Genomic DNA, 26,844 nt, shown 5'->3' with positions numbered 1-26,844 from the left:
CGACACTTCTTCTTTGATGTTACGAGGACTACGGCCAAACATGAGAAAATAAGGCGAACATTTCGTAACGACGTTACGAGAAGTATTATACGCATACTCTAATTCTTTTAGATTCTCGTCTCACGTCCTATGATCATATTTAGCGAGATAAGATGATATCATCGGCTTGAAAGTACGATGAACACGTTCTACAGGATTTGCCTGTGGATGTCCAGCAGGTGTGAATGTAAGATGAACATGATATTCTTCAGCCAGCTGTTTAATAGCTTTATTGGAATACTCGGTACTATTATCGAGGATGATTTGACATGGAATGCCATAACCAAAGAATATTTCTCTTAAAAACAAGTCAACTGCCTCAGCATTATTGGCAAGCATTATTGCCAAGAATTTTCGAATGAACTGCAAGAAGTGTCAAGATTTTGAATAGATTGTATTAGTGGTGAGACGTCACGCCTATGAAATTCGAAGGGGGGATGCCCTGGCATAGTCCACCTCATCTTATCGTAATCCATTTTGATTGTGGCCATTTGGCAAAAGTCTACGCCCAAAATCATCTCTTCTGACAGATTGTCAACAACGAGCAGCCATAGAGAATGAGCAACATGATTTACCATTAGTTTTTACTATTTTAACAGCGAGATGAGAAATACAATTAAAACTTTTTCGAGCGATGAAACTCCTTTCTGCCCCGCCATCAATTAATGCACATAGCGCAACGTTACCAATGTTAAATGAACATAATGCTCGATAGAGCGTAGTAGGATGTAATATAGTCCAATTTCTACTGGGAGGAGCCTTGGGGATATTTTCTATTGAAGAAGAGGTGTGATCATCTTCTGAGCCCATCTCCCCCCCCCTGTATCGTGCGAACATGGATACATGGCAATGAAACAAAGGGCGAAGATGATGATTCGCTTGAAGCTTTAGACAAAGAAATAGAATTAGCTCTCATTTTGGATTTTGTTACGCTAGCCAATTGACGACTATCCCGGGGAATCGATTGGTCCGGGTTTTTCTCAAGACTTAGCAAGTTATCTAAAAGATCAGTAAGACAAGTCAAAGTAGAGTCATAGGGACCATCAAAATGTTTCGATAACCACGCCTCTACGTCTTTAAAGACATCTAAATTAGTAGCATAACCACTTATTGATTTTAAATTCACTTTTCCTTTATTCTATGTCGATTAAGATATCTCCAAAGAACCAGAATTATCTTCAGACTCTACTAATTCTATCGGGAAATCATATGTAGTTTTCTCGGTATGCAAGATGTCATCGATTGATAAGGTGTTTTTATAAGACAAGTTAGGATTAGAATCATTATTAAGGTTATCATGTTGCTGATCACATGACACTACTTCTGGACATGATTGAGAATAATTGTTAGAATTTTCTTCAACTAATGACTCAAATCTTTTATTCAAATTTTCAGGAATTAGAGAAGAATTATTTTCACTATCCGTCGGATCTCGGTCATTATCTTCAACAGATTTCTCAAGTTTCTCCCACTCTTCATCTAACTTTCTAGCGTCGGAACGCAGTCTATTAGCTGACATAATTAAAATATCGATCAAATCAATGGATCGGTCTGTTTTTTGAGGCTGCGTAATCTCATTACTGGCCCCTGGAGTTACGCTCTCCGGAACCAGTTCAACTAGTTTTCTTGTTAACGCGGGGATGTCGCATTAGTCTTAGGTCGTGGAGACGCGGGATTTGTACATTTATTTTGCGTAATGACCCTTCCCGTTACAATTGTAACACACCGGCTCTTTATCAGTTGGGGTTTCAGATACTTTAATTTTATTAACTAAATCAGTAATAGTAGATGTCAATTTGTCGATTTTCTGATTAGTCATGGCTTGTTTGTTTGAGAATACCGACATAGATTCGCGAAAAACAGTTACACTAGGCTCCAATGCTTTTGCAAGCAAACCTGGGATATTATCAAACTCGTTTTTAGCGTCGACCCTCTAACCAAGTATATGGATAGCCTCTCAAAACAGACTTCATAACCAAAAGGAATTGATCCTTAAGACCAGTCAAAAACATTCTACGTTCGACCTCTTTAATGAATGAGATAAGATCCTCTTTTGCATCTTCTCCCGTGAATTTTAGATTCCATCTATTTATGGCATTTTGCGTATGAAACGCTTCTTCTCTCGCGAAATAAGTCGGTCTGTGACTTTAAACAGGTACATCAGAAAAAGCTGTTGGATGACGAAAGTTTACTTCGTCAGAAGTAGTATATGGAGGTTCTAGTCCTCCTCACCTAGAAGATTCGGCATTTGTATTTATCGATGAGCTCTGACCTTGAGAAGGATGAGCGGGAATCGAGCGCTGATAAAGCGTCTTCATCATCCGCTCCATTCTTGCAAATTGTGCGGTTAAAGCATCAATTCTAGGGTCTTCGACAAGTGTCTTTTGAGGATGACTTTTATGAGCTGGTGTATTACCAGCGTCTATCACATTAGAAGCTATAACCGTTGTATCAAGATCTGTTGGACGGTTTCTCTCAACCGATTCCCTATCTGCTGTAGCTGAAAAAGTTGGTGATCTAGTTACTTTTTGAGATTTAGAGCCGAACATGGTTGTTTTAGATGATTTTTTTACAATCTGATAGGAATCTTTAAGGGTGGATTGACGTAATTTATACCCTTTTTCGGTAGATGGAGTATCTTTATCTCCTTCAGATGATAAATAATCCGAACTTTCCGTGCCCGTACTATCCGTACGTTTATTGCTCATGAAAGACTCGGGTTTGAACAAGGAGAAGAGAGAAAAACGAACTATAATATATGAAACCAATCAAATGATAGTCAATGTCAAGACTCGTTATTTGGAAAAAGACGACAATCTAATAGGAGAATGTGTAAGACAAAGATAGTCGGTGAATGAGTGCGGCACATTTATTTAACTCGAAAGTTTTTTCAGTACCTTCACGGAAAAAAAAAGGTTATTAAAAATTTCTCAATATATCAATTGAAATTAAGTAGGTAACAGGGAAATCGTTCGAAAAATGATAATTTTCAGGGATGCACTACAAAAAGGGAGCCTTAAGGCACCAAGAAATTTACAAATTTCAGAATAATCTGTTCCGAGCAAGACAGAGCACAGAATATATGTATCTATTTCCGTCTTCTTTTTAGACTTAGTGTTCTACCTGCAGAGCTAACACATTATCTAAGATATCATGTTTATGCTTATAACTTGTACAATGCAGGCTTGAGTATGAAGGGTGGGGATAGAGCTTGCCAGCGAAGTGCCGGAACTCCCCGCGGACTGTTTCAACTACATACTTCTGAATATTTTTAAATTGTTTAAAAAAAAGCTACGTTCATAAAACTGTAATTAAAAAAATGTTTATAACCCTTTTTGAAGGTTTTCCGACTCGGCGTCAAATAATTAAATAAATAAATTGAAGAAAAAAAAATCAAATAGTTGTAAACAATTACTTTTAGCATGTTAATTTTATGATTACATGCAAATCTGATGAGTTAAAAAAGAAAAAAAAACTTGGCTATGACTGGGATCGAACACTATCCAACAAAATAGAAGTCCAGCGCTCTGACCGCCGAGCTATCGTGTTCATAATCTAGCTATTTATGCTTGTAAATTATAAGCTGCAGGCTTGGGCACAGAGAGTGGGGGTAGAGCTTGCCGGGAAAGTGCCGGAACTCGCCGCGGATTGTTTAAACTATTTTTTATTGTTAATAAGTTGTTAAAAAAGGCTATTATCAATGTATTTGTACAAAAAAAAGGTTAATGGCCCTGTTCAAATATTTTCTCATTTGTCATCGATTAATTAAAAAATAGTTTTACATAAAAATTGAAATTCAAAACTCATTTTTGGCATGATAAAATTGCAATTACATGCAATTTAAATAAAAAAAAAATTTTGCCGCAATTTGAATCGAACACCGTTCGGTAAAATAACTGTCGAACCTTCTGACTATAGAGCCAGCATATTTTCATTTGCTTTGTTTACGTTTAGATATTATAAGCTTCAGGCTTGGTAACAGAGGGTGGGGGATGTGCTTGCTCGTCAACTGTTCGAACTCGCAGTCTTCTCTGAAAAATAAGACGGAGATAGATAGATGTATTCTGTGCTCTGTCTTGCTCGGAACAGATTATTCTGAAATTTGTAAATTTCTTGGTGCCTTAAGGCTCCCTTTTTGTAGTGCATCCCTGAAAATTATCATTTTTCGAACGATTTCCCTGTTACCTACTCAATTTCAGTTGATGTCAAGCTTCGGCCTTTTGCCGCACAACACGAGGGCGTAAAGTCAACTCCGGGAAACTTTCTGACTTCAGTCCAGCCTCAACACCAAATTACTTTTTCTGAATAAAGGTGAACTATTGCGCCATCTGTCTACCTTCATGAAGAATGATAGTTTACGTTCTCTACATTACTATATCAAAGGTTCCAGGCAACCAACCTGACAAAAAAAAATACTATCTAGTTTTTTGCATCATGTCGCCGACCCCTCCATACGTAATATCTCTATGGGTATACCGGACACCCTGTACAGTTTGGGGGAGCGTGACATCCGTCCCCAATAAGATATCAGTCAAAGCAATTTTTACAATCTTTTAAATTTAAATCTTTAAATGTATAATCTTACTGATTGTCGATCAAATTCTATGATGCCCAGATTTTTTATCTTACCATTGAAATACGATATCAACGATAATAAATACTGAATTTTTGTACTTAAGTGAGACAAAAATGAACATATTACTTCTAGACATAATTCGTGATGAAGTTTGAACTCTATTGAGTTTGATACAATCATGAAATATCTAAAAATAAAATTATAAATAAATTACCACTCTTCCTACGTTAATGATAAGAATAATGATGAATACTTTATCAATATTATTTTTTAACAAGCTTTCTTGTACAATTTGTAACTTACTCCTAAATTTAATGTATCAAAACCAATGTTATCTATGCTTCATAATGCAAGATATTTTCCATTTATGCATTCTTTGTTAAATTTATCTAATACAGATAATATTTTTGTTCGATTATATTAAAAAAATGCTCCTTCTTTATTACTGATAACTTTTTTATCAGCTTCAGGATTTTCTGCTATAATAACTGGATGACTTGGTTTCTTTCTTGTAACTTTACGTATAATCTTACATGACATTACATGAGCCGGAAAGAAGACTTCTCTCTGTATAAGCATCTTGAATTTTTGATTGAAAACAGTGCAATTACTGTCATCTATCAGAAAACAGTGACACTAGTTGAATTTTTTTTCTACTATACCGACGCAAGAGAATTTACCAGTCCTAATTTCTTAAGTTGACTGTTCAACGAAATGATAAACATCAAAAAAAAAGAATTTTTATAATTTGATTGAATATTAAATGATTGAAAATAAAAAAAAACCAATTTTAAAAGATTAAAAGAATAAAGCTTATTTTTAAAATGATCATTAGATAAAAATCTGGGCATCATAGAATTTGATTGACAATCAGTAAGATTATACATTTAAAGCAGAGAAGAGAGACCACCATAGAAGTCCAATGCTGTGTTAAAAATCCGGACGGAGTTTCGGTCAACATGTCGGTATTTTGGGTCAACATGTCGGTAATCTCAGGTCACAACATAGCAGCTTCTGTGAACCCAACACATGATGGCGCTGCTCCGAATTATTTGAGCCACGCCTCTCAATCTAAGAGAGAGACGAGATTTGTGTTCTCCTTTACTCTCATTGTGAATATCCCAATGCAGTTAAATTCCTAACACAAGCTCTCGTCCCTCAAATAAAAAGAAAATTGGACTCAAATTGAGTGACTGTTTTTATAGCCACTCATTTGTAGAGAATTGAATTCTCTATAAAATAAAATATATTTTTTTATTTCGCAATTCATTGTTTATAACGAAAAAAAAAGCAAAATAAACTTAAATAACAAAAACAAAGAGAATTTAATCTTCAGGTAACAAGTAGCTATACCAATTGAAAAAAAACCAGTAAATAGCTTTTTTTTTAATATGAAAGTAGCATGAAAATTTAAATGAAGGACCCGCATTAATGCCACCGGAACTTTTTTCTAAGTTCTCAATCCCCCGAATGTGAGGCAAATCGGACTCAGATTGAGTGACCGTTTTTATAGCCACTCATTTATAGAGAATTGAATTCTCTATTAAATAAATTATATTTTTGTTTGCATATTGTTTATAACAAAAAAAAAAGCAAAAAAAAATTGAATCACAAAAACAAAGAGAATTTAATCTTCAGGTAACAAGTAGCTATACCAATTGAAAAAAAACCAGTAAATAGCTTTTTTTTTAATATGAAAGTGGGCATAAAAATTTAAATGAAGGACCCGCACCTATGACACTGGAACTTTTTTCTAAGTTCTCAATCCCCCGAATGTGAGGCAAATCGGACTCAGATTGAGTGACCGTTTTTATAGCCACTCATTTATAGAGAATTGAATTCTCTATAAAATAAAATATATTTTTTTATTTCGCAATCATTGTTTATAACGAAAAAAAAAGCAAAATAAACTTAAATAACAAAAACAATGAGAATTTAATCTTCAGGTAACAAGTAGCTATACCAATTGAAAAAAAACCAGTAAATAGCTTTTTTTTTAATATGAAAGTGGCATAAAAAATTTAAATGAAGGACCCGCACTTATGACACTGGAACTTTTTTCTAAGTTCTCAATCCCCCGAATGTGAGGCAAATCGGACTCAGATTGAGTGACCGTTTTTATAGCCACTCATTTATAGAGAATTGAATTCTCTATTAAATAAATTATATTTTTGTTTGCATTTTTTTTTATTGTTTATAACAAAAAAAAAAGCAAAATCAACTTAATTAATGAGAACAATGAGAATTCAATCCTGAGTTAACGAGTTATACCAATTATGATATAACTTTGTTTGGAACATACTTTCGAACGTTAAAGTAGCATGAGGGACTAAGTAACATGAGGAATAAGTCAACCTGTATGCAATCTCGCGAAACTCGTTTTAAGTTTTTGTGGTTTACAGCTGCTGTTAATTTAACTAAATGTCTTTTGCTATGAAGAGAATTAAGTTTCTGTTCAATACGTTACTATGAGAAGTGTGATTAATTTTTTGTGTTATTTTTGACATTGATTTTTTCTTATTATGTGAACGTTGCTTCCTCGTTTTACATCTATTACTGCGCGTTATCTTTCTTCATAATATTCATTGATTTCTTTTGCTTTTTTTAAGGGCTTTGGAATGGATTGAATGCTGCTCTTAAAGATTCCACAGGTAACGCTAATCTATCAAGCTCATTTCATGTATCTATTGATGAATCCCTTACTCATCACCCCAATAATACTGTCCATTTAACTGTTTCTTCCGATGAATTAAATACATCGAATAATCGGGATATCCAAAATGTTGACTCAATGTCCAACGTCAACTTGGGAAGTGATCACAATATCGCGGGTGCATCATCTAATAGTGATGACATTATAAGTTCCTTGCATTCAAATTCTGGTCTTATCACGCGAAGTAGTATCCATGAGCGCTGTGACGCTCATATTTTATCGTTGGAACTTGAAATCGCGTCATTAAGAAAGAAATTATCGGAAGCTCAAATTGTTATTAAAAATTCGAAAAGATCCAAAAGCACGCGGAACTCAAACGAGCGACAGTTTGCTCTGTCTCTGTACTATGTATCCCCAAAATCGTACAATTTTATGCGTGAAAAAAAAAATTTCTCATTACCCTGCAACAATACGATCCGTAGCTGGATCAACAACATGGATCTTTCAACTGGTTTTAACACTTCGTTGTTTGACCGACTCAAGTTGAAAGTAAGTACCATGTGCCCCGAAGAACGCGATGCTGTACTTATTTGGGATGAAATGAGCATAAAACAACAGTTGGACTATAATCCAAAAATCGATGTTGTTGAAGGTCTACAAGATCTTGGTGACCTACGCAGAGCCAGTAAGCTAGGGAAGTATGCCCTAGTGTTCATGATACGTGGTTTACGTTTTCCCTGGAAGCTGCCTGTAGCTTATTTCATTTCCAGTACAGCTGTAAAAGGTTCTGACCTCACGCAGTTGATTATAAACTGTATTCAAAAACTTCTTGAATGCGGAATCACAGTTCGCTCATTAGTTTGCGATCAGGGAACTTCTAATCAACGAGCCACGGCGTTGTTAGGTGTTACCCAGATAAACCCTTCCATTGAAATTTCTGGACACAAAATCTATTTTAATTATGATGTGTGCCATTTAATCAAATCTATTCGAAATAGGTTGATGGAAAATGATATCTTCACTAAAGAGGGAAGAGTATCATGGACCCCCATTATCGAGCTCTATAAATATGAGCAAAGTCGAGGATCACGTTCAGTCCCGAAGATGACCAAACAGCATGTTTGGCCAAATAATTGGGAGAAAATGAAGGTGAAACTCGCTACTCAAATTTTTAGCTCGACTGTTTCTGCTGCTCTAAAAGCTGGTAAAAACACGAATAGTTTGGAAGATCCGTCATGCTTAGCTACTTCGGACTTCTGTAAAAAATTGAATGATTTATTTGATTGCCTTAATGCTCGTTGCGTGAAAGATAAAAATCCGCTGAGTAAAGGCATATCAAAAGATTGCCCATCAATTCCTGAAAGATATACTCCCATGGATCAAGTCATGGGAGTATCCTGATAAGACCCGACAGTTACCCCCTTGTGTTTTCGGTTTGCAACTGTCTATTCACAGTATTCTCGGTTTGGCAGGTGATTTAATTGCAGAAGATGTACCTTATTTGCTTACTTCTCGTTTAAATCAAGACTGCATTGAAAATCTATTCGCGTACATTCGACGTCATGGTGGCAATAACCCGAATCCTTCAGCTATGCAATTTCGACAGAATTTGCAATGTAGCATTGTGTCAGGGTTAATGTCTCCTTCGAAAACTTCCAATTGCCAGGACGATGATGATCATAGCGTGAAGCTAAATCACAATAGAATTGATCAGCAGATTCCGAGTGGAAACTATGATATCAACAATATCTCTTTCCATTCGGAAAGCAATGAAATCGAACTTCTTCATGATTTCACTGTTGATGATATTGATTGTGATACACCATCGTTGCACATGAATGCAATAAAATATGTTGCAGGGTACCTTGTCCATAAATGTTCAAAAAAATATAATTGTCCGCAATGTGATATACTGTTAGCCAAAAACGCGGAAAAATTAGATGACGAAAATGAGTATTTTACATTCTACAAAGCATATGAGACTTTAGATGGTTCACACTTTGGACATTTAAATGTACCATCCGATGATTTCTTTCGAGTCACTGCTACTATGTATCATACGTTTGATACTGAATTTCGGAAATTAATTCACTTGCACGGGTTGTCAAAATTATTAAAAGATCGTATTTTACAAAAAATTCGCGAAGATCACAATTCATTTTGGGAAATCGAGGGGGAATGCTGTAATCACCGTGACTACATAATAGACCATTTCGTGAGAATGCATATTTTTTATAATTTAAAATGGATTAATCGGGCGAAATCCAATTCCGCTAAACGTGTGAAATCGAATGACACAGGCAGTCAAAACATGAAAATCCGCAAAATAACACACGGCTAAAGTCCTTCTGACATTATACTTGCTCACTTCCTAGTTATGCGGTAACATTCACTCTGTGACCTGTATCCCATAAACTCAATAGATCCAGATAGAGCTCATGACTTTTTTATTTCAGCTGTACGTCTTCGGACACAAACAAAATGCGTGGAGAATGTACTCGAAGATGTATATAACCACGCAAAATTTTTTTGTCCAGCATAGCAATGGCCTCCACGTGGCGCTGGATGGAAACAGTGCCATAGAACAGATATAGCACTGGCCAACATTGCATAAAAAAAGTTGAAGAAGTAACTTCGAGTAGTATCACTCGATGAGTGTAGGTCTTTTCTTCCATTATTTATGCTACTTCAATGTTGAGAAAGAAGCATTAAGAGAAAATTTGTTGTAGTAAATGAAGCCACTTATAAGCAGAAAATCGAATTCGTTCTCATGAATTAATTTAATTTTGCTTTTTTCTTTATGAACAAAAAAAAAAAAAATTGCGAAAAAAAATATATTTTATTTAATAGAGAATTAAATTCTCTACAAATGAGTGGCTATAAAAACGGTCACTCAATCTGAGTCCGATTTGCCTCACATTCGGGGGATTGAGAACTTAGAAAAAAGTTCCACTGGCATAAATGCGGGTCCTTCATTCAATTTTTCATGCCGCTTTTATTTTGAAAGAAATGTTTTATAGAACTACTATGAAAGCAAATATAGCCACTCATTAGCGAGGATTAAATGCTCTTTGTTTTTGTAATTAAATTATAATTATCATTACTTAAATTTTCTTGTTATTATTTAAATTAAGGTTCAAAAATGTTTTAGTGGGGATAGTCTATTGTTTAAGGACTATCTAACAGAGTATTTAATCATGAACTTTCTGAATTAATTTAGATGTTGAATCTCTATTTGAAAAAAAAACTACTCCATCGATAATTTCTCGGATGGTATCAAAGTTTTTGATGGACCAGGCATTAAGGCTGGGCTGAAGTCAGAAAGTTTCCCGGAGTTGACTTTACGCCCTCGTGTTGTGCGGCAAAAGGCCGAAGCTTGACATCAACTGAAATTGAGTAGGTAACAGGGAAATCGTTCGAAAAATGATAATTTTCAGGGATGCACTACAAAAAGGGAACCTTAAGGCACTAAGAAATTTACAAATTTCAGAATAATCTGTTCCGAGTAGAGATGTGAATTTACCGGTAATAGAAAATTCGGTAATTACCACGTAAAATTACCGGTATCTGACGGTATTCTGACGTCAAAAAATTCTGAATGTAAAATTTACCGTCAAGCCGTCGGTCAGCGTAATTACCGTAAATTACCGGTCATTCGCATCTATATAGATGAATATGATGAGCTTTTTACCGAGGAAATGGCTTGCTTTCGAACTTGCTTGCCAATTTGCTTAAGTTAATTTTGCTTTTTGCACTTGTTAATTTAAAACAAATTAATTATTATAAGATGAAAAAAAAATTTTGTAATTTGTAATAAAAAAAATATTTTACATTTTTGACTGTTAGGACAGAAATAATAAATATATTGAAAATTATTATAAACGTTTATTTAGTTAAGTTTTTGGTACATTTTTTTTTATAAAATAGATAATCCTTCGTTATTACATATTATAAAGAATTTGACTTTTTTAACTTTTATGTAAATTATTTATGAAAAAATAAAACCATATAATCTATAGTTTCTATCAACTAGTAATATCACATAATAATTGACATATTTCATTAGGAAATAACAAGTCTAATACTGATTCAATTCCATCAACATCACTAATTAGTCTTGAGTAAATTCTTCTTCTAAAAATTCAACTTCTTCATGCTCAGCACAAATTTCACTTATTTCATCCTCTCCTTTATTACTTTCCTCATCTTTTTCCCATTCTTCTTCTGTATTTTTTGGTGAAGGATTAAGTAATTTTAAATTTCTTGCAATGTATGTTATTTTTCCAGCTCTATCGATACTTAACCTATTTCTTTTAGATGAATGAATCCATCCTTGTGTACTAAAGGAACGCTCGGTTGCAGCTGATGTTGCAGGTAAAGTCAATATAGCCACAGCTATTTTGCTCAACGAAGATTTTTGGCAAATACTTTGCCACCATTGACATGCTGAAGTGATTATACTTGCTCGCTTAACGTAGTCGTAACTCCACATACTTGATTCTGACACATAATCTGTTAAATCTTTTAATACCTTATCACTATTTAGATTTAATTTATTGCACTCCAACAGTAGTAGCAGATTCAATTTTTTCATTAACCATATTTTGTGTTCTAACGAATACTGAATCTAAAAGATTATTTGATATTTGATTTGTTGATGGCAAATTAAATGAAGGCCGTAATGCGTTAAAAAATTTTAGCCAATATGGATCGTCTGTTATACATAATTGTGTACCAGATGCATAAATCGCTTCTGCAAGTAGTTCTTGTAGAGAATCTTCATCTTTTTTTGACATTTTATCACAAAAACTATCGATTGTATTTTTTTTATAGTTATTGCTACAAACACTTATATTATTTGGTAAATTTTCATTTGAAATCATTGAAGTACTTGCTCTATTGTCTGCTCCATTCAAATCTTCAATAGTAAATGAGTCGTCTGTGCTGTTTAGATGAGAATTATTTCGTTTACGAGGTTTACATGGTTTTAAAAGTTTCCGTAAGTCTTGAGGACAACTTCTACACTCTTTATAAAGATGTTTTCGCATGCGAGTAATGTTTTCTGCATACTTTTTCTTGCAATAGTTACATGAATACGATTTTAATTTTTGGTTAGGTTGCAGAGGTAATGCAGAGAAATGTTTATATATTGATTTGTTCTCCCCCATTGCACCAAGTTCTCAATGAAAATCCTTATCTACAAATTGAATTTTCTTATATTAAATATTATCAGTATTTTTAATAAACAAATAAAAATGAAAATATATACCTGATAGAACAAATAAACAGTTGTATGCCGTTGGGAATTCTAAACTGTGATTGGACATGTATTAACCAATCAGAGATCAGCATTTTTCTGACCGGTATGGTAAAACAGGCTTGGTCATTGACGCGTTTTTTACCGGTAATTTACGGTAAATTTACCCGTCAATTACCGATTCACATCTCTAGTTCCGAGCAAGACAGAGCACAGAATACATCTATCTATCTCCGTCTTATTTTTCAGAGAAGACTGCGAGTTCGAACAGTTGACGAGCAAGCACATCCCCCACCCTCTGTTACCAAGCCTGAAGCTTATAATATCTAAACGTAAACAAAGCAAATGAAAATATGCTGGCTCTATAGTCAGAAGGTTCGACAGTTATTTTACCGAACGGTGTTCGATTCAAATTGCGGCAAAATTTTTTTTTTATTTAAATTGCATGTAATTGCAATTTTATCATGCCAAAAATGAGTTTTGAATTTCAATTTTTATGTAAAACTATTTTTTAATTAATCGATGACAAATGAGAAAATATTTGAACAGGGCCATTAACCTTTTTTTTGTACAAATACATTGATAATAGCCTTTTTTAACAACTTATTAACAATAAAAAATAGTTTAAACAATCCGCGGCGAGTTCCGGCACTTTCCCGGCAAGCTCTACCCCCACTCTCTGTGCCCAAGCCTGCAGCTTATAATTTTCAAGCATCTTTAACATTATTGGAACCATAATAGCTCAGTGGTTAGAGCACCAAACTTTTATTTTGCTGGGCAGGGTTCGATCCCAGTCATAGGCAATTGTTTTTTCTTTTTTTTGCTTAAGTGACTTTATATACTTATAAATTAATTCATATATTTGATTAAATTATTCTTTCAATTAATTACGGAAAACAACTTGTTTTTCTGAAAATAAGCTGAGGGTGAGGAACGAGTTACTATGAATTCTCTTTTTTCGAAAGTGTTGTCTTTAAAAGATAATAGGAATTGATTTTGAACTTATATAAACAACCAATTTTTGTATTTATATAAAATTTTAATGAAAAAAAAAGGGAAAAAAAAAAATTGGCCATGACTGGGATCGAACCCTAATCGGTAAAATGAAAGCTTGGTGTTCTACTCATAGAGCTAACACATCATCTCTGACATTACGTTTATGTTTATAAATTGTATAATGCAGGCTTGAGTACGAAGGGTAGGGATAGAGTTTGCCGGCGAAGTGCCGGAAATCCCCGTGGATTATTTCAACTACTTCTAAATATTTCTAAGGGCGAGTTTCACCACATAGCAGACTGCTATTGTGTACCAACTTAAAATTTTAAAAATGAAAGAAATTACCATTTGTGCCATCTGGCGAGTTCTGGTGAAGTAACTTATGTTCTTGGAAAGAAATTTCAATATGGTTGACCGGCAAAAGTGATTGTAAACAAGAATAAGACTGAATAGGTAAATTTTACTCCTTATAACTTTTCTTTCACTTATTTTACAATAAATATTAGTAAGTATTATTACTGAATCATGTATTAGCTAGAAAATCGTTTATTGAACAAATGTAAATAAATAGTAGCAATTGTTATTAGCATAGAAATTGAAAGAAGTAAGGTTAAAGGCTCATTTATGTTCATACATTTGAATCAATGGAAATGAATGATTCATTTTAATAATGTAATTTCATTCTAGATTATTATTGAAATGTCACAAAAACATTATTCCGTTGATGACAAACTAATACTAATTGATTTGGTAAAGCAACATTCAAAAGTGGTGGAGAATAAGAGAACTGATGCAGTCGGAAATCTCGAAAAAGATGAAGCATGGAGTGTCATAACGGAGACATTCAACAAGAAAGTTGTATTCAAACGAAATACTGCATCCTTGCGAAACTGCTGGCAGCATATAAAACAATGTGCTCGAAAAAATGCAGCACAATCTAAGCAACAAACACGTGCTACAGGTAACCTAATAATAAATAAAATCAATAATAATTCGAACCCAGACTTACTATCAATTATCATTAATACTAATTTTTACAGGTGGAGGTGTTAATACAGGTCAAATGAGTATAATTGATATGGCAGCATTGGAAATAATTCATCCATTCTCTGTAGAAGGCCTACAGAATATATTCGATAGTGATGCTGAAAATGAATGTCCTAACAAAGTAGTGTTTGATGTAAGTTGAATTATTTCATTTTATTCTAGAATTTTTAGATCTTAATACATGCATTAATTTTTATTGAGTTTTCATAGATTTTTAGTTATTAATTGTGACACAAAATGATAATTTAAATAAGAAACATTTAGTTATTATTTTTTATAGCATTTACTTCAAACAAAAAAAATAGAAAAATGGAACAAATGGGACCCGAAGAAGTTAAAAGCATCATTGAGTGCTCCTTTACGTAATGCCGTCAGTAATGTTTCACAGCAAATTCCTAGTACATCCACGGGCATTACTAATGCATCAAGACAAAAGTGGTCTGCAACCGAATTAACGTCTCTTAAAGTAGAAGCTTTTCAATTACTTAAAAAAAGTTTAACTGAAAACCAAGCATTAGAAAAAGAATATCTAAAAACAAAGTTAGCGCAAGAAAATCTCGAACTGGAAATTCTAAAAGCTAAATGTTTTGGTTTGAATAAAATGAAAAAGAACAATTCTAGTAATGATAACATAAAGAAAAATATAGCTAGCCATGCTAAAGTACAAAAACCTGATTATAATGATGAGAATCAACAGACTGCTTCTCAGAATGATGATTCGATTTTGCTTAGTTCCGAATCCGATTAGAGGACATAGATATATGATATATTTAAAAACGAAAGTACAATTTTAACAATATAGTCTAATAACCAAATATTATCGTTCAAGTATTAATTATAGTTCGTTAATTCGTTTTTAAATCTTAATATTTACATGTGAGATTGAGCATATGTTTCTTCTTAAACTTGAATGAAAGAATTATTTCATAAAATTTTATGAATAACGTTTAGTATTCTTCAAAAAAGAATGATCTATGTGCAAAAGTATTGTTATTAGTAGATCAGCATTTAATATGTTAAAAAACAAATTAGTATAAGAAAATGTTATTTAGTTTTGTGAAAAAAAATATATTTTTTATGCACGTGATGAAAGTATTACTATGCAATATGATTGTGATTCTAAGTCGATAAGTATTGCAAGTTCTATCATTAATAAATGTTAAATCATATTTAATTATTAATAACATTAGTACAAAACATGAAAAAATTATTAATTCGTAGTTTAGTAACTCGACATTTTGTATTTTTTTGAGTTAAAAAGATCTTAATATTACTTTTGTGAAAATGGCAACATGTATGATTAAAAAAGTTTAATATACACTGTATAACTTTATTATCACAGTTAAAAATAAATAAACATCTATAAACCTTTGTAAACGACATTCTTATTATTGCATTATCATGTTATTATTTTATTAAATCTTTTTACAGATAATAATCTAAATAGATGTATAGTAGATGTAATGTAGACAATCAAAGCATATCAAGATACCCATTCAAAGTAAACTGAAACAGAGTAGACTCAATAAATTACAACCCTGGTGGAAATATATCTACAACTTTCTACGTGACTCTACAACAAATTACAATTTTTGACAACATTTTGCATGGTTGTGTAAAATTGTAGTTTGTTGTAGATATATTTCCACCATGGAATATAATATAATAATCATGATATATATTAATTTTCGATACTTACTTATGAAAATAATTATTTATTATATGTCTCTGCTGATTTTGTATAAGTTGCTGATGAGTTTCAGGAATTTGATCATAAGCTCTTTGATTTATTAGCGATTGAGGAATTGCTCTTCTTGTCACATTATATAACACAGCGGATGCAATTATTGCATGCATACTCAACTCTGATTTAAAAAACCTGGAACCTATAGTTAAAACGGCGAACATTCGTCCCCAAACACCAAAACATCTCTCAACCATCGTTCGTGTTCGAATTTGTGACTCATTATAAAGGACTTCAGCTGGAGTCATAGGATTGTGCAATGGTGTCATAATAAATGGCACTTGAGAATATGCAGAATCACCTACAAGCAATGAGTTATAGAATTCACCGTTTTCGAATCGTCTTTTTATTCTAGAATTGTCAAATATGGTAGCATCGTGTGCCGATCCAGGCCAACGTGACACAATATCTATAATCTCCAATCTCGAATTGACAATGACTTGAGTGTTGATTGAAAAAAACGATTTCCTATTCCGGAATAACTCTGCATACTCTCCACCTGTAATATTGATACCTTAAATTGTAATAGTTTACATAATTGATTGAAATTATATACATGTATGTATATATCGCATTATAACAAGATGAGTTATTGTATATGTATACATACCATACGAACAAACCCGAACATGGACGCAATCGATAGCACCCAGGACACGAGGAAAGGCGGCTTGACTAAAATTTTGACTATGAATAGCTCTAATTTCTTGATGAGAAGGCGGTATATAGATGTAACGTTCCCTCAATCCAGCAATTGCTTCTGATACTCTATGCACGATTCGCCAAACGCTAGTTTTGCTAATACCAGTAAAATCTCCTATTGTGATGTAAAATGATCCAGTAGCTAGAAATCTCATAGCTACAAGCATCTGGATCATTGGTGGAATCGCATTATTGCTGAAAATTGAAATGAATGTACATGAAATTGAAATGCCTAGAAATAATCTATTGATATGCGCTTAATATTAAATTTATTACATACAGTGGTGAGTCAGGAGTTATTCTTGCCTCTATTTGCTCAAAAACTACCCTTGTCATTGCTTTGGTTAGGCGAAATCTTTGTACAAAATCTTCGTCATCAAAAGTATCGAACCAATTCATTCGAGGACGAATTATCCGAGACCTTCTGACAATATCATCATCATCATCGTCGTCAAAAAGAATCAGTAGCAAAAGATTATTCATTCTCCTGAACAAAATAAATCATAGCATACAGATAATATTTATGAGAAAAATTAATATAAATTGCAGTTACCTGCACTATATTGAGATAATTAAGAAGTTTATTTATCAATAAGTGATGATTAATGAGTGAATTAAGTGAAAGAAAAGTTATAAGGAGTAAAATTTACCTATTCAGTCTTATTCTTGTTTACAATCACTTTTGCCGGTCAACCATATTGAAATTTCTTTCCAAGAACATAAGTTACTTCACCAGAACTCGCCAGATGGCACAAATGGTAATTTCTTTCATTTTTAAAATTTTAAGTTGGTACACAATAGCAGTCTGCTATGTGGTGAAACTCGCCCTAAATTGCTTAAAAAAAGCTACGTTCATGTAGCTATAGTAAAAAAAGTGTTTATAACCCTGTTCATATGTTTTCCGACTCGGCGTCGATAAATTACATAAATAATTGAGAAAAAAAAAATCAAATCGTTGTAAACAATTACTTTTGGCATGTTAATAATATAATTACATGCAAATCTAACAAATAAAAGAGAAAAAAAAACTTTATCATGACTGGAATCGAACCCTGCCTAGTAGTCCAATGAAGGGATGGCCGAAACTACCATTTTGGGGAAAAAGAATGAAACCAACGCGAAAATGTTCGTAAAAGTCGTAGGAATATTATTGTAAAAAGTCAGCATCCTAAACGTAAAGGAACCCTTGCAAAAAAATTGCGAAAGCGTGCAAAAATGACTTTTTCGGTAATATCTCGAGAACGGCTGGAGATATGAAGAAAAGTTTTAAGTAAAAGTTGTAGAGAATTAAATTCTCTACAAAAAAGTATTTATACATTTTTTACGTATCTCTTACCGTTTATTAATTATACGCCATCAAAGGTACCGTGGAACGTCGAATTTTTCAAAAAATTATTGTAGATGTAAAAAATTTTTTTTTTAAAAAAGACCAAATCAGAGGGCTTCTTCATTACTCTGACAATATTTTTAAAGGTAATGAGCTTTTCATTAATTAATATTAATTTGAAAATTTCAAATTAATTTTTTTTACACTTAATCGAATTGAATTTTTTTTTTTTCTATACCATTCGATTCAGCGTAAAATTTACGTTAAAGTATGCTCTCGTACTTGGATTTCCATTTTAATCCACGTGAGATTGATTAAAAAAATGAATTGGGGGACTTTCATTTCTTACGGTACTGCCGCTGAGAGAGAACGACATATCTCTCCTTCTCATTCGCACTCATTATATTTTTCTGCACATGCGCGGCGCATAGAAAAGTGTAAGTGCGAGAGAGAACGGCAGTATCTTCCGTTTCACTTGCACTCACTACATTCTTCTGCACATGCGCGGCGCATAAAGAAGTGTAAGTACAAGAGAGAACGGCAGTTTCTTCCGTTTCTCTCACACTCACTACACTTTTATACACATGCGCGGCGCATAAAGAAGTATAAGTGCAAGAGAGAACGGCAGTTTCTTCCGTTTCACTCACACTCACTGTACTTTTAAACACGTGCGGAGTATACGACAAAATATAAGTGCGAGTGAGATCGCATACTCCGCTAGTGGAAGCGCAACAGATAGAAAAGGGCCCATTGAATCCTACTGTAAACATATTAAATTTTATTACTGCTATTATTCTAGATGAATAGTCAGCAGCTATGGACATTCTTGATGTTGAGTCGAAAATGCTTTTTCACTCAAGTTGAAAATCTTTAAAAATTTTTCTAAGTTTTTAAAATAATTTCAAACTATGGAAAATTGGGTTAAAAAAAGTAATCATTTTTATATATACACATCGATAGAGAATTTAATTCTCTATCGAATGAGATCAACTTTTTTTTTATTATTTATATGTTGCAAAATACAAAAATTTATCAAATTTTGCAACATTTTTCAACGATAATGTAATTATAACATTGTTTCATACATGTGTGCAAATTTTTAAATATTTTTAAAAAATTTAAAAAATTCTTTTTGAAGAATTAAAGAAAAATTCTTTATAAGGAAAGAAAAATTCTTTTTCAACAATTAAAAATTATTATCATAAATAAAATTACTACCATCAAGCTGTAAATTTACACACATATTCACAACATTTATACAAACATGTATGCAAATTTTTGAACTTCCCCAACAACCGGAAGTTGCCAATCAAATTTATTAAAAAAAAAATATGTAAGAAAAGTATCTTCTTCTTGAAGAATTAAAAAATATTATCATCAATCAAATTGTTTTAATACAACTGAAAATTTGCACCCATCTTCTCAAGATGTATACAAACATGACTATAAAATTTATTAAAAAAATATAAATGTATAAAAAAAAATTTCTTTTTTCGAGAAACAGGAAAATTATGTTTTATTCTTTATAATTTCTCTTGGCTCCAAAAATGTGAGAACATCTGACTATTTTATGAGTCTCACTTACGCACATGCGCGGATCCCTTAAAGCATGATGGTCTGTGGCAAAGTAGGGATGCAGGTATGGAAGTGTCAGACCCATGCCTTCGTTCATGGACCCCTCCGTCCAACAACGACGATGGCTATAGATTTTGCACTTCGGATTACACACGCAGCATATTTCTAATGTTGCGCACGCACTGTTCTTTTTGCTCTATCTAATTCAATAGGTACGACTGAAATAGATGAAACATAGTCCATTTGCCTTCGCTTCGGCGTCATACTGACTTTACTTTACCCTCAACATTCTGTGAGTTTGGTACGATTTTTTACGTTAACAGAATATTAGTAATTCCTTATTCAATTATTTCAACATTCTTTCTTAACAATTATAAAAAAAAATTTCTTTTTAAAGAATTATAGAAAAAAATCTTTAGAAGGAAAGAAAAATTCTTTTTAAATAATTAGAAAATATCACTATAAATAAAATTACTACAATCAAGCTTAAAATTTGCACACATATTCTCATCGCTTCAACAAACATGCGTTCAAATTTTTAATTCCCCCCGATAACCGGAAGTTGACAATCAAATTTAAAAAAAAAAAATGTAAGAGAAATATCTTCTTCTTGCAGAATTACAAAATATTATCATCAATAAAGTTATTTTAATACAACTGAAAATTTGCACACCTTCCATGATCATTTTACTAAATATTTGTTTGTGGACAGTTGTTGTGGATATAAATAAATACAACGAATTAAAAGTGAGCTTAGATTTGTATTTTTATTTAATAATAAATTAATAATTGTCGAAATCGATTTCCATCGGTTCAGCAGTGTTAGTGTGATCTAACTCTTCTTCGATTTGCTCCTCCGTTTCCGACTCTTCCTCCAAATATTCTTCTGCCTCAAGTTCATCATTATTTTCTTCTTCTTCACAAATTTCTGCAGTTTGTTCTGCCGGTTGTATCGCCTTGTTTTCGCAAGCATTCCCTTCACAGTTCTTACAAAGCTGAGTACAGCGAATACCACTCTTTTTACACGTGCAACGGCTACTCGAACAGTCCGTGCATGAACAACGAACCTGGAATATAATTTTATTATTTTCAGTACCTTTGTAATTACTCATAGACTTTAAATTACTTTCGTTCCTTAATTACCTGTTCAAGTAGTACATCTGGTGCGGGCGGTGCTGTTGTCATCACTGGATACATGATGATTTGGAATATTCTCTTCCATCCCCATTCTTCAGCGTCCATGTTTTTTCCAAGCCATTCTTGTACTTGTAAATAGACTCTTTTTGTATGCTCTAGAAGTGCTGCTTGAGTTGGAGGTAAAGTAGCTAATGACGATTCTTTATTATTATGGAATATCGTTTGATTAAATAAGTAGTATCTTAGTTCAGCAATTGTTGTAGGTTGCTCTTTTGTATTATTACTAAGATAAAGCTGGAAAATTATTTTTTCTGCAACTTCATACAAAATTCGTTTTTCACTGTTACTACTGTAAAAAGGTTTTATCATATCTGTTAATTGTGCATCTTCGAGAAACAGCTTTACTAATCTCTTTTTGCCTTTATTAAATAGGGCACTTGTTGAATCACAGCCAGAAAATGCATGGACGAATAGAATGAAATCTTTGAATAGCTGATTGGAATGTGTGTCATAAACTCTGCTCTCAGTTTTACCTGATCCCATTTTATAGAAATATATGATTGTGCCAGGTGAAGTCAGACCGACTAATAAAACAATGAGATCGACATCATTACCTACAACTACTACCGATTTTGATACACGATTCTTCAATTCGATTGCAGTAGTTACAATCAATGTGTCAGCATCTCCATTTGCCACTTCAACATGAATGTTTGATTGCCTCAAGGATTCTGTTAGTAAATTTATGAATTTATGTTTATTAGCAATATTTGCTAAAAACTTTTCACGTGTTAATAATACCATCAAATCCATATTGATATTAACATCTGGAGCAAAATTTTTTTCATTACGACGAAATCGTTCATATGTTTTTACAGCAACATTTTCATTACTGTATCCATCAAAAACTATGTATGCTTCCGGGAAATGTCGATGAATATATGAAACATAAAGATCACAAATATCTCGGAATGTTTTACTATGCGGCCATTGTACTTGGTGTAATAGCCATCCTCCATCGATGACACAAACGGATTCTTTCAAAATTTTACTACTAGCGTTTATTGTTTCAAAAACATCATATAAATCTGATTTCGTTCCTTTCCTCATATATCCATTTTCATCGAATAATGATAACGGAAATGGAGATAATTCATACTCCAATGCTGTACGTATTAAATCGGTGTTGTTGGTCAAAAGCTTGGTAATTCTTTAATTGTACTTCCTTCATATGAAATATGATCAGCTGGAGTATACGCAGCAATGCCACCTAAACAGTGAAAGGTTTCACGACCATCTGAAGTACTGGCATTGTGGTCAGTATTATCAAAAACATATTGGACAAATGCATTTTCGATTTTAGTTGTTTGTGGATGAATAATCGTTGAAGCTTCGTGGAGTTGAATATTATGGTACGACGAACATATTCCTAATCTGTTTAATAAATTTATAGCTAATTTTGATCCCGTCTTACGATAAATGTACGTTTCTATAGATAATTGAAGACATGAGATAAATGATTTTGGGCGAAGTGCTGATATAATAGAGTGGGCAAGATTTTCAATTTTGATGTAAAGTGAAGATTCATGAGACTGCTCCTTTCCATCTGTTATTATTAATCTGTGTAAAAAACTATTAAGAAGTGGAGGTATGTCTGATGTAACAGTATCGAGAAATGCCTGAGGTGTAGGATAAGTTGTTGTGTTGTATCGAAATTTCTTAATTTCATCTTGTAAAATCTCGGCACATACTTGAAGTATAGTTCGTTTGGCGGATTCACTGACAGACTCACTACCACCATACCAATCGCTACAAATTTGTGCCATATTATGATATTTGTAATAGATTATTGGTTCTTTGCCTTTATGTTGAAATATAAAAATGTCATCTCCATATTTTTTTTTTAAATGTCGAAATAAAGTTCGAGTGGAAATTTCATAATTATCATCATCGTCCATTAGTGCTTTTAAAGTCGAGTAACGAAATTTAAATTCACCACTAGATTCGATATGTTCATATATTCTTTGAAAGGTAACATCTGTTTCTTTACTATTGGTAGATGAGGGTTTTTTGTAGAGTGGTAATATTAATTTTATATTACATGTTGTATGATATCGTGCCTTCGCTGCAACAATAGATTCGATGCTTTGTAGACGTGCGATAATAGGAGCTCCAAAAGAATCATCATGTTCTCTAGCAGCAGCAATGAAACGATCTTTCATTCTATTTTCGCTGACGATCGATCCTGGTTTCCTTTTATCCCATACATTACCACATATGAAGCATAGCTTGTCGAATTGAAAATCATTTTGAAATTCAGAGAATGATGTAGATGATCCAGAGGCGGAGGGAGAAGAGGGTATTACGTCTGCTGCTGATTGCAGATTAGAAACTATTTCAGAAGATTGTCGCAACGACATTGTGTTAGGTTCTCTTAACGATACAGCGTATCGTTTCCGACAGTTAATATGAAAAGTATAATTTTGTTTACCAATCCATTGCTTCCATTTATCGTCACCTTTTTCTTGGCTTCTTTTAATCAACGTTTGTAGTCCTTTTTCATAAACCACAGTAGTCGAGTCGGCAGCTAGTTCTTGCAAACAAATGGAGCACAAAAGTGAAGAATCCATTATATTTCAAAAATCTGCAATAAAATGGGAATGTTGACGTTAAAAAAATGAATTTTCAAAAAAAATGAATACCAAAAAAATTTGAAGCTGTGACATATAGTTATATGGGACTTTATGTTATAAAATTGAGTAGTAGAAAAGGTCTGTCAGAGTCAAGCTGTTAGTTAAGTTACCTGAGGAGCGCTTCAAAGTCAAAAGTACCCAATATACCTGACTCAAAAGGTAATGGGCATCAGTTCGAATCTGTTGAATGCGTCATAACGAAAAAGTGAAACTAACGGTATACACAAACAACAAAAGTACGTTATAGTTTAATGTATGAAACTATAATATATGACATACATGTAATGTAATATATATAGCATCGTATTGGAAAGGAAAAAAAAATTATTTTCCAATAATGATATTGACATACATTAATATTGCAATAACTAGCATAACGAGCGTATAAGTTGTTTATGGAAAGAACTGTATGAGAAATTACCCTGGCAAAAAATAATTAATAGATAATAAGTAACATCGTATGAATGCATGGCAATAAATATAATGACATAAAATAATTATTATGGGGGATATGTACCTTACACTCAATGCAATATATTCGTTGCGCTGAACACGTGGTGACGCTCCAAAAAAATTCCAGAAGCTCTGATGTTTGTAATATCTGCAATGTTCACGTACACTAACAAAGTACAATACGCACAAACACAATTTATAATTGTTAAGAAAGAATGTTGAAATAATTGAATAAGGAATTACTAATATTCTGTTAACGTAAAAAATCGTACCAAACTCACAGAATGTTGAGGGTAAAGTAAAGTCAGTATGACGCCGAAGCGAAGGCAAATGGACTATGTTTCATCTATTTCAGTCGTACCTATTGAATTAGATAGAGCAAAAAGAACAGTGCGTGCGCAACATTAGAAATATGCTGCGTGTGTAATCCGAAGTGCAAAATCTATAGCCATCGTCGTTGTTGGACGGAGGGGTCCATGAACGAAGGCATGGGTCTGACACTTCCATACCTGCATCCCTACTTTGCCACAGACCATCATGCTTTAAGGGATCCGCGCATGTGCGTAAGTGAGACTCATAAAATAGTCAGATGTTCTCACATTTTTGGAGCCAAGAGAAATTATAAAGAATAAAACATAATTTTCCTGTTTCTCGAAAAAAGAAATTTTTTTTTATACATTTATATTTTTTTAATAAATTTTATAGTCATGTTTGTATACATCTTGAGAAGATGGGTGCAAATTTTCAGTTGTATTAAAACAATTTGATTGATGATAATATTTTTTAATTCTTCAAGAAGAAGATACTTTTCTTACATATTTTTTTTTTAATAAATTTGATTGGCAACTTCCGGTTGTTGGGGAAGTTCAAAAATTTGCATACATGTTTGTATAAATGTTGTGAATATGTGTGTAAATTTACAGCTTGATGGTAGTAATTTTATTTATGATAATAATTTTTAATTGTTGAAAAAGAATTTTTCTTTCCTTATAAAGAATTTTTCTTTAATTCTTCAAAAAGAATTTTTTAAATTTTTTAAAAATATTTAAAAATTTGCACACATGTATGAAACAATGTTATAATTACATTATCGTTGAAAAATGTTGCAAAATTTGATAAATTTTTGTATTTTGCAACATATAAATAATAAAAAAAAAGTTGATCTCATTCGATAGAGAATTAAATTCTCTATCGATGTGTATATATAAAAATGATTACTTTTTTTTAACCCAATTTTCCATAGTTTGAAATTATTTTAAAAACTTAGAAAAATTTTTAAAGATTTTCAACTTGAGTGAAAAAGCATTTTCGACTCAACATCAAGAATGTCCATAGCTGCTGACTATTCATCTAGAATAATAGCAGTAATAAAATTTAATATGTTTACAGTAGGATTCAATGGGCCCTTTTCTATCTGTTGCGCTTCCACTAGCGGAGTATGCGATCTCACTCGCACTTATATTTTGTCGTATACTCCGCACGTGTTTAAAAGTACAGTGAGTGTGAGTGAAACGGAAGAAAACTGCCGTTCTCTCTTGCACTTATACTTCTTTATGCGCCGCGCATGTGTATAAAAGTGTAGTGAGTGTGAGAGAAACGGAAGAAACTGCCGTTCTCTCTTGTACTTACACTTCTTTATGCGCCGCGCATGTGCAGAAGAATGTAGTGAGTGCAAGTGAAACGGAAGATACTGCCGTTCTCTCTCGCACTTACACTTTTCTATGCGCCGCGCATGTGCAGAAAAATATAATGAGTGCGAATGAGAAGGAGAGATATGTCGTTCTCTCTCAGCGGCAGTACCGTAAGAAATGAAAGTCCCCCAATTCATTTTTTTAATCAATCTCACGTGGATTAAAATGGAAATCCAAGTACGAGAGCATACTTTAACGTAAATTTTACGCTGAATCGAATGGTATAGAAAAAAAAAAAATTCAATTCGATTAAGTGTAAAAAAAATTAATTTGAAATTTTCAAATTAATATTAATTAATGAAAAGCTCATTACCTTTAAAAATATTGTCAGAGTAATGAAGAAGCCCTCTGATTTGGTCTTTTTTAAAAAAAAAATTTTTTACATCTACAATAATTTTTTGAAAAATTCGACGTTCCACGGTACCTTTGATGGCGTATAATTAATAAACGGTAAGAGATACGTAAAAAATGTATAAATACTTTTTTGTAGAGAATTTAATTCTCTACAACTTTTACTTAAAACTTTTCTTCATATCTCCAGCCGTTCTCGAGATATTACCGAAAAAGTCATTTTTGCACGCTTTCGCAATTTTTTTGCAAGGGTTCCTTTACGTTTAGGATGCTGACTTTTTACAATAATATTCCTACGACTTTTACGAACATTTTCGCGTTGGTTTCATTCTTTTTCCCCAAAATGGTAGTTTCGGCCATCCCTTCATTGGACTATAGCAAAATAAAAGACCGATGCTGTAACCACTGAGCTATTATGGTTTCAATACGCTTATATATGCTTAAAAATTATAATCTGCAGGCTTGGGCACAGAGAGTGGGGGTAGAGCTTGCCGGGAAAGTGCCGAAACTCGCCACAGATTGTTTAAACTACTTTTCAATGTTAATAATAATATGATTAACTTGTTAATAACATAACATTGTTAATACATGTAAAGATGTATA

The 26,844-nt window shown here is 32.9% G+C and overlaps 4 protein-coding genes across 5 annotated transcripts; 1 reads left to right on the top strand and 3 right to left on the bottom strand.

Annotated features, from left to right (window-relative positions):
* Positions 1-11,311: 11,311 nt before the first annotated feature.
* On the bottom strand, positions 11,312-12,681 carry LOC118072262 (uncharacterized). The gene is made up of 2 exons (XM_035091976.1): positions 12,538-12,681; positions 11,312-12,465 (listed from the first exon to the last, which is right to left on the bottom strand). Exon 2 carries the CDS (start codon positions 11,860-11,862, stop codon positions 11,380-11,382), a length of 483 nt encoding a protein of 160 aa, XP_034947867.1. The 5' UTR covers positions 11,863-12,465; positions 12,538-12,681; the 3' UTR covers positions 11,312-11,379.
* A 1,156-nt stretch (positions 12,682-13,837) lies between these two features.
* On the top strand, positions 13,838-15,477 carry LOC118072248 (uncharacterized). The gene is made up of 4 exons (XM_035091959.1): positions 13,838-13,974; positions 14,209-14,482; positions 14,562-14,701; positions 14,849-15,477. Exons 2-4 carry the CDS (start codon positions 14,221-14,223, stop codon positions 15,314-15,316), a joined length of 870 nt encoding a protein of 289 aa, XP_034947850.1. The 5' UTR covers positions 13,838-13,974; positions 14,209-14,220; the 3' UTR covers positions 15,317-15,477.
* A 579-nt stretch (positions 15,478-16,056) lies between these two features.
* Positions 16,057-17,800, bottom strand: LOC118072263 (putative nuclease HARBI1). The gene is made up of 5 exons (XM_035091977.1): positions 17,665-17,800; positions 17,295-17,501; positions 16,923-17,209; positions 16,268-16,811; positions 16,057-16,074 (listed from the first exon to the last, which is right to left on the bottom strand). Exons 2-5 carry the CDS (start codon positions 17,495-17,497, stop codon positions 16,065-16,067), a joined length of 1,044 nt encoding a protein of 347 aa, XP_034947868.1. The 5' UTR covers positions 17,498-17,501; positions 17,665-17,800; the 3' UTR covers positions 16,057-16,064.
* Positions 17,801-20,489: 2,689 nt separating this feature from the next.
* On the bottom strand, positions 20,490-24,603 carry LOC118072244 (uncharacterized). Of its 2 annotated transcripts, XM_035091954.1 has the most exons (3): positions 24,264-24,603; positions 21,060-23,697; positions 20,490-20,983 (listed from the first exon to the last, which is right to left on the bottom strand). In XM_035091954.1, the coding sequence occupies exons 2-3, from the start codon at positions 22,161-22,163 to the stop codon at positions 20,699-20,701; spliced, it is 1,389 nt and encodes a 462-aa protein (XP_034947845.1). In that variant the 5' UTR covers positions 22,164-23,697; positions 24,264-24,603; the 3' UTR covers positions 20,490-20,698. The 2 variants fall into 2 exon arrangements, with proteins under 2 accessions (XP_034947845.1, XP_034947844.1); XM_035091953.1 differs by lacking the exon at positions 20,490-20,983 and having other exon boundaries at positions 22,161-23,697.
* Between the last annotated feature and the right edge of the window lie 2,241 nt (positions 24,604-26,844).

This window comes from Chelonus insularis, unplaced genomic scaffold, assembly GCF_013357705.1.
Source record: "Chelonus insularis isolate UGA/USDA-ARS -01 unplaced genomic scaffold, ASM1335770v1 contig_90_pilon, whole genome shotgun sequence".
NCBI classification, from domain to species: Eukaryota; Metazoa; Arthropoda; class Insecta; order Hymenoptera; family Braconidae; genus Chelonus; species Chelonus insularis.
This window is presented reverse-complemented; position numbering and strand designations above follow the sequence as displayed.

Excerpts from the sequence above, each read along its gene's own strand:
- LOC118072262 (XM_035091976.1), bottom strand. The coding sequence starts at position 11,862 with ATGAAAAAATTGAATCTGCTACTACTGTTGGAGTGCAATAAATTAAAT.
- LOC118072248 (XM_035091959.1), top strand. The coding sequence starts at position 14,221 with ATGTCACAAAAACATTATTCCGTTGATGACAAACTAATACTAATTGAT. Across the intron at positions 14,483-14,561 it reads GCAACAAACACGTGCTACAG|GTGGAGGTGTTAATACAGGT; the intron begins GTAACCTAATAA and ends TAATTTTTACAG. Across the intron at positions 14,702-14,848 it reads CTAACAAAGTAGTGTTTGAT|CATTTACTTCAAACAAAAAA; the intron begins GTAAGTTGAATT and ends TATTTTTTATAG.
- LOC118072263 (XM_035091977.1), bottom strand. The coding sequence starts at position 17,497 with ATGAATAATCTTTTGCTACTGATTCTTTTTGACGACGATGATGATGAT. Across the intron at positions 17,210-17,294 it reads ATAACTCCTGACTCACCACT|CAATAATGCGATTCCACCAA; the intron begins GTATGTAATAAA and ends TTCAATTTTCAG. Across the intron at positions 16,812-16,922 it reads TGTTCGGGTTTGTTCGTATG|GTGGAGAGTATGCAGAGTTA; the intron begins GTATGTATACAT and ends TCAATATTACAG.
- LOC118072244 (XM_035091953.1), bottom strand. The coding sequence starts at position 23,683 with ATGGATTCTTCACTTTTGTGCTCCATTTGTTTGCAAGAACTAGCTGCC.